The 6,923-nt window shown below is 58.1% G+C and overlaps 1 protein-coding gene across 1 annotated transcript in view; it reads left to right on the top strand.

The window, feature by feature from the left end:
* The first annotated feature begins 220 nt into the window (after nt 1–220).
* The window catches only part of TNIP1 (TNFAIP3 interacting protein 1), an 8,756-nt gene continuing 2,053 nt past the window's right edge, over nt 221–6,923 (top strand). The window contains exons 1-13 of the mRNA XM_017728038.1: nt 221–391; nt 1,386–1,508; nt 1,798–1,880; nt 2,107–2,175; nt 3,870–4,061; nt 4,237–4,331; nt 4,410–4,491; nt 4,728–4,820; nt 5,066–5,131; nt 5,297–5,428; nt 5,512–5,640; nt 5,955–6,071; nt 6,385–6,510. Coding sequence (XP_017583527.1) covers nt 259–391; nt 1,386–1,508; nt 1,798–1,880; nt 2,107–2,175; nt 3,870–4,061; nt 4,237–4,331; nt 4,410–4,491; nt 4,728–4,820; nt 5,066–5,131; nt 5,297–5,428; nt 5,512–5,640; nt 5,955–6,071; nt 6,385–6,510 — 1,440 coding nt within the window. The 5' untranslated portion in view covers nt 221–258. The remainder of the gene's footprint in view (nt 392–1,385; nt 1,509–1,797; nt 1,881–2,106; nt 2,176–3,869; nt 4,062–4,236; nt 4,332–4,409; nt 4,492–4,727; nt 4,821–5,065; nt 5,132–5,296; nt 5,429–5,511; nt 5,641–5,954; nt 6,072–6,384; nt 6,511–6,923) is intronic.

Below are 6,923 nucleotides of genomic sequence, written 5' to 3'. Positions count from 1 at the left end.
GCCTCCTCCTGTGACACTTCTCATGGCTATGAGTCACCCTGACACATTTGCCCCAAGCAGGGCTGAAGGGGGAAGTGCCTTCACCTGGGTCACTTGTTGGCTGGCTGGCGAGCAGTGAGGCACCAGCACAGCATCCCAGACCCCCCATAGGGCTGGGCCAGGGGACTGTGGCATCATCTGGAGCCAGAGCAAGGTGACAGCGTGCTCCATTGCCTTGCAGGGATGCCTGGCTGGGAGGTAGGCGACTGAACAGCAGGCATGGAAGGGAGAGGACCTTACCATATATATGACCCTGGCGGGGGCTCCAAGGAAAATGGATCCACGGCCTTGGAGCGGCTGGTGGAGGAGAACACTCGGCTGAAAGAGAAGATGCAAGGGATCAAGTCTATCGGTAACTGCTGTGTGCCAGGGGGATGAGATTTGCCTTTGGGGCAGCCCAGCATGTGCCCACAAAGCCAGGGGTTTCTTGCTTGGTTGAGGAAGGGTGCTGGTAGAAGCTGGGAGTCTTGGCACTGGGGCAGCAGCAAAGCTCTCCCTGTCCTGGAGGGTTGAGCAGGATATCTGAGCTTTTTCACATGGCAGTGCAGAGGGAGCAAGAATTTTGCTGAACTTCTGGGGTGTTTTATGGTGGAATAAACAGCTGGAAAGAAAAGACAAGTGCTGGAGCAAGGACAGCTCCTTAAGAGTTCATAGGTGCTGGGATCTGTTTTGCTTTTGATGAAAATCCCCACCTCCTGCAAGCCCTGCTGGGCCAGGGGCTTTTCCCAGGTGTTTCTTAAGGAACCTGACGTTGAGTGCTCCCTGAGGCAGCAGGAACATGCCAGTGTTGAAATGTTCCAGCTGAGTTGTGCCACCCTCTTTCTTCTTGTCAGCCTTCCCCCGCTCCCACCCCCAGTTTTGCTTTCTGTCTCGTGAGCCAGCTTCCTCCTTTGGCTTCTGCAGCCAAATTTCCACCTGCCTCATGATTCCTGTTGTGTCACCATGCCTTTACCTGGTCGCTGGTGTGACAGCAGCCCCCCCCTCATTGGGGGAGGATTGCATTGCCCGTGCCAAACCCCAGAGTGGGAAGGTTGCACCTCTCAGTCCACCACCCAGGCTTAAATTTGTATCTTCTGGGAAGCAGAGGAGACCTCTGAGAGCCACAGTGGTGCCCTTCTGCCCCCTGTAACCAGACCTGTGTGTGTCATCATGAGGATCTCTGAAACCAGTGAGCTGCTGATCCAGCTTTGCCATTGGATTTATCCCAGAATAGTTGTTTCCAGATGAAGAAGGACTATTCTGGGCACTTCTCCAGCCAAACAGGGTTATTGGTGCTGGTGGATGGAACTACTGCAGGACAGGCACTCAGGGAAGGAGGCTGAGTATCCTTTTGTTGCCCACAACAGGAGAGCTGCTGGAGGAGTCCCAGGTCGAGGCATCCAAGCTGCGGCAGAAGGCAGAGGACCTCGTGAAGGACAACAAAATGCTGATTGGATCACCTTCCTTGGAGGACTTGGTGGAAACTGGAGGTAGGAGATGGAGGAATAACCTGATGGCTCAGAATCCTGAGCTTGGGGGAAGGGAGAGGCTGTGCAAGAGACTTTAATGAAGGTCCTTTGCTGCCATGTCATCTCTGGAGTGTATCAAACCACTGCCATCCTCCTAAAAGGAAGTTTCTGTCCCATCCCCATAGCTGGGGCAGAAATCATCCATCAGTGGCTGACTTTGCAGGGGTCTGCTGTCTGCATCCCTGTGCCAGGTGGGGAGAGGCCCTGCTCTCCAAAAAGCTCATGGCTGCATCCTCTCCCCTCTCCGCAGCTGTCGGCCCTGATCCCAGCTTCGCACGGGCAGTGCCAGGCAGTGCCCAGCCGGACACGGAAGCACGGAAATCACCTCCGAGTGTGAGTCTGCTGCATGTGGAAGCTGGTGCTGGCATGGCTGGAGAGGGAGGGACTCTCCATCTAATTAAAGCAAAAGAAGGCAGCCTTTAGCCTCTAGAAATAGGGATAAACCTGAAAGGAGGGGTCAGCTCCCCTGCTGTACTCCTGGTGGTCCCTCTCTTTGTGTGGTGGGCATCCTGGGCTGCCATTCCCTGGGGAGCCCTGACCTGGCTGCCTCTCCTTGCAGGGATCCTCTTCAGAGTTTGAGATCGTTGCCATCGAAGCGCAGGGGTTTCCCCAGGAGAGCAGGAGAGCGGTGAGTGGCCCTGCAGGATTTGGCGTTGGTGGGTGGGGAGTCAAGCCAGTCAGTGTCAGGGGTTTGGGGGTGTGCAGGGCTGTAGTGCTGTGCCCAGGCAGGCACCAGCAGGGCTGGCAGACCCATGTCAAGGCAGCCCTTGGGCAAACCACAGAGGAGGGATAAACTGGACAAGGGCCTGGCTGGGCTTGGGGAAGGGGCCAGTGAAGCAGCCCCAGCCAGATGGGGACACTGATGTCTGCAGATGCCACACAACAGCGGAAGGAAGAGCTGTGACAACCCAAGTAGCTGTCAGTGATGCTCTGATGTTCAGCTGGTGCCCACTCTGGGTAGGAGGACCAGGTTTCCAAGCCCTGTCATTGTGTGAAGGGTTTGCCCTAGCCAAAGTACCTCTGTGTGCTCCATTTGCTGCCACCTGAATGTCCTCCTGGCTGTTATTGCCCGACCTGTCCTGCTCTGGTTTTTTGTGTGCTGGGAGAGGAGAAAGGATGGGGAGCCTAAGGGGAATGAACATCAGCTGGCACCACATGGTACCAGTAAGAGGACATGCTCTCCTTGCACATCCCATTCCTATTGGCCAGAGAGGCTCTTGGAGGGGTTGAGTCTTACTGGACCCACCTGGGGTGCAGCTATTGAGGTGATGGAGAACAGAATGGGATCTGCTTAGCCACCAGCTGCTGCTGCCCAAGCAGAGTCCAAGTCCTGTGCACACACCCAGATTCTCCCAGCTTGGGTCCTCACTGCCTCCCTTGCCAGAAGACATGGGTGGGAGGAGCTGGGTGTGCTGTGCCCCACACACACCTTCCCACGGCAGGTTTGGGGCTGTAAACTCCAGGGTCAGCATGCTGGGGACACACTGGGCTGCCCTGTGATGCAACCTGGGGCATTCCCACAGGCAGCAGGTGAGTCAGCGGGGCTGGGAGCGGAACAGGCGCAGGTGTGCCAGCACATCCCCAGCTCCTCCCAGCAGTGCCATGCGCGCCAGCTGTTGTGCCAGCGGCACCTCCTAGGATATGGAGGAGTTAACTAACCACACCAAAGGAGCATAAACCTCCTGGGGACACCTGCCATGGGCAGGGTACGCCCTGACACTGGTGGGTGTGCTCTGATCTGGGCTTTCCCAGCTGCTGTTTAAATCCTGTACGTCACCCTCTTGGCTGTCACCTGCCAGAGGGCTTGGGTTCCTGGTGCCTGGCGTGCCACAGCAGCAGGGGAGCACAGAAGGAGGGCAGGTGGAAGGAGAACGTGGGGATTGGGGTACGACCACAACCCCTTCCAGCACAGACCAGGGTGTACATAGAGAGGACAGTCTCAGGAGCTGGGATTTTTAGTCTTGGTGCTGATGGGGAGAGCTCGGGTGGAGAAGAGACCAAGGGTGGAGATGCCTCCATTGCTGTCAGCGATTTGAGAGTGTATTCTGCTCAGACTACGCCAGAGCACAGGGAGTCCATGGGCTGCTGCCATGTCCTCCTCCACCCGGGGTCTTGGTGTGCCATATCCAGCAGCTGGGAGTCAGACCTTTACAAAGCTGACACAGTTTTTCAGCATACTGAGGGGTGCTGCAGAGTGTCTTGGTGCTGGTCCAGCTCCCCACCACAGCCTTTGATGGGACATGAGGTTGATCTGCCCCAAGAGGAACTTTGCAATGCTCCTTTAACTGGTCTGACCACACTTGATCCCCTCCCCATTGCCAGGACTTGGAGCAGCCACCGAACGAGGATGCCAACCTGCTGCCCCAGCTGCAGCAGCTGGAGAACACGCTGAGTGGCTGTGCCAAGGAGGCCAGCAAGGACCAGGTCTTCGTGCGCATGGGTTACATGGCCTCCGAGCTCAAGCGCTTGGCCTCCAAGGTGCACAAGAACGAGCAGAGAACATCCTTCCTGCAGGTGAGCGAGGGCTGGCCTGGCGCTTCATGGAGGTTTTCCCCCTTCTGTTTTTTTGCCCCACCAAAACCCTCCTGCTCACCCTGAGGTGGACATCCACCTCCTTAGCGTGGCTTGTTGGGAGGTGGGTGGCCCAGGGCTGGCCACGGCCCTCACACTGCCAGTGTTCACCCTCCAGACGCTGTGTGAGACACTGCACAGTGAGAACAAGGAGCTGCGCACCAAGCTGGAGCATGACCTGGAGCAGAGAAACCAGGCTCTGGAGAAGCTCAGGTGAGGCTGGGCTATGTGGATGGGGACAGGGCTGCCCTGGGAGCTTCTTCCTGCTGGCCCATCCCTTCCTGCCCACAGGTGTGAGAACCAGGAGCTCCGGAGGATGGTGACGCTGAGCAGCCAGGACAGTGGGAAGAGGGAAGCCGCCGAGCAGCAGCAGGTGAGGAGGCAGCATCTCCTTGGAGAGGGCTGGGAAGGAGGCAGGGAGCCCGCTGACACATCAGCAAAGATGTGCTCATTTTAATTGAGCCCCCAGTTTGTCCCAGTATGACCAGCAGGACTTCTCAGGGTCTCAAGGGGATGGGGGAGGCAGTGGGAGGGGAACTGGCTTGAGTTTAGCCGGCCTTGGGCACAGCCTCCACAAAAGCCCTGAGGGTCCCCCCCGTGCGCGTCCAGCAGAGCGGTGCCATGGTGGAGAAGGCGCCGGGCAGAGAAGAGCTGGAGGCCAAGGAAAAGAAGGTGAAGATCCTGGAGCACCAGCGCAGGGAGGTGAGGACCAGGCTGGGAGGGAGGCACCACTAAGGAGGCGGGGAGTGGGCAGAGGGGGCACAGGGCTGGGATGGCACCGAGAGACTGGGGCAGGGCTTCAGAGCTGCAAGGAAGCACTGCTGGGGCTGGGATCCCCATCCAGCTGGTCTCCAGAGTGCTTTCACAACAGGAGTCTGCTGGGGACCACCACAGCTGGTTCGTAGCAGGATTTGGGCTCCTGTTCAGCCATCCCTCTCTCCCTGCAGCTGCTGGAGGTGAATAAGCAATGGGATCAGCATTTCCGCTCCATGAAGCAGAAGTACGAGCAGAAGGTAGGCCTGGGTGCTCAGGGCTGGGTGCTTGGGGGGCACATTTCTGCTGGGTGCTGGCTGTGGGCACTCAGAGGAAACAGTGTAGGGAGGTTTGGGGGGCTGCCTGCACCTCCTTTCCCCCAGTGTGAGTCCTTCCAGGCCAACATCCCCACTCCCTCCTGGCAGGTCACAGACCTACACCAGGAGCTGGCTGAGGCCCGCAGGGCAGTGACCGAGCTGGAGTCGGAGCGGGAGCAAAAGCAACGGGATTTTGACCGCAAGCTGCTCCTGGCCAAGTCCCGGATCGAAACAGAGGAGGCGAGTCCTTGGGAAGGGTGACAGGGAGCTGCCAGCCCTGTTGCCCTGCCCTGGCTGATCTCCCCCCACTCTGGGTCCTGCAGGCAGAGAAGGAGAGGCTGGCCATGGAGGTGAGGGACCTGCAGCAGAGGATGCGGTTCCTGCAGGAGCAGCTGGCTCCGGTCACCAGGCAGCGGGAATACCAGGAAAAGGAGATCCAGAGGCTGAACAAGGTGGGGGCCAGGGCACAAGCCCTCACTGCAAAATGTCTTTAATGTTCTCCAGTCTCTTCACCTCTCTCAAATCCAGAACTAACCCTGATAACCCATTCTTGCCCAGGCAGAGACTTGTATCAGGCCCACCACTTGTATGAGGCCCACCACATCCCTCTGGGCTCCCAGGAAGGGGGGTTCAAGGAGGGTCTGTTGTCCCTCTTGCCCCTGCCCAGTTATACCCACTTCCCATGCTGGGCACATGCCCGTGGTCCTCCAGAGGCATCTTGGGCACTGAATTTGCTCTGACCCTGCTCCCTCCTCTTCCTCTCTAGGCACTAGAAGAGGCCCTAAACGTCCAAGCCTCTCCACCACCCATCTTTGCCATGGAGCCGGCAGGGAAGCTGCCACAGCAGGAACTGCTGACCCAGAATGAGCTACTCAAGCAGCAGGTAGGGCAGGACACAGAGCACTGGGGACGGGGAAAGAAATACATGTCCTGAATCTCCACAGCAAAGCCCTGTGTGCCAGGAGCAGCGCAGCAGCTGGGCAGGTGTCAGTGCTGGGGTGGTGGGGGTTGGGAACCCAACTCAGCATCCTCCAGACATTCATCTGGAAGGACCACAGCCATGGGCCATCATGCCAGCCCACATGCCTGGGGCTTGGCATGGCTGGTAGAGTCAAGGATGGCAGCGCAGTGATGGGGTTGCTTAGGGGAGGTGTCTGCCCTCAGCCTGGTGCATCCACATTCTTTCTTCCTAACAGGTGAAAATTTTCGAGGAAGACTTCCAGCGGGAACGGAGTGACAGGGAGAGGATGAATGAGGAGAAGGAGGAGCTGAAGCAGCAGCTGGAAAAGCTGCAGAAGCAGTTGGTCCTCTCCAACAACCAGGTGAGCAGTGCTGGGTGCTACTAGCAGTGCTCTGGGAGCCCCATGTCAGCCCCATGTGTCTCGGAAATGCTTGTCCCCAGTGTCACAATCCCCATATCCACCTCGGAGGAGGGGCTGGGTGTCACCAGCAGCACTCTGGGAGCCCTGGGTGTGTTAGAGGTGCTTGTCCCCAGTGTCACAGTCTGTGTACATATCTAAGAGTAGGGGCTGAAGGGGGACAGGAGGGCCAGAGGGGTGTTTTTTCTGCTGCTTGTCACTGTCAGAGCATCTCATTTCACTCATGTCCTCTTTCTGCACCCCTCCTGGCAGTCTGGCTGGGGAGACTGGTGCAGGCATTCCCTCAGCAACCCCAATCCATGAAGATGGGGGGTGGCAGGTGGGCTCTGCACTAACCCCTCTTCCTCCCCGCTGCG

This window comes from Corvus brachyrhynchos, unplaced genomic scaffold, assembly GCF_000691975.1.
Source record: "Corvus brachyrhynchos isolate BGI_N302 unplaced genomic scaffold, ASM69197v1 scaffold21, whole genome shotgun sequence".
Lineage (NCBI taxonomy): Eukaryota > Metazoa > Chordata > Aves > Passeriformes > Corvidae > Corvus > Corvus brachyrhynchos.
This window is presented reverse-complemented; position numbering and strand designations above follow the sequence as displayed.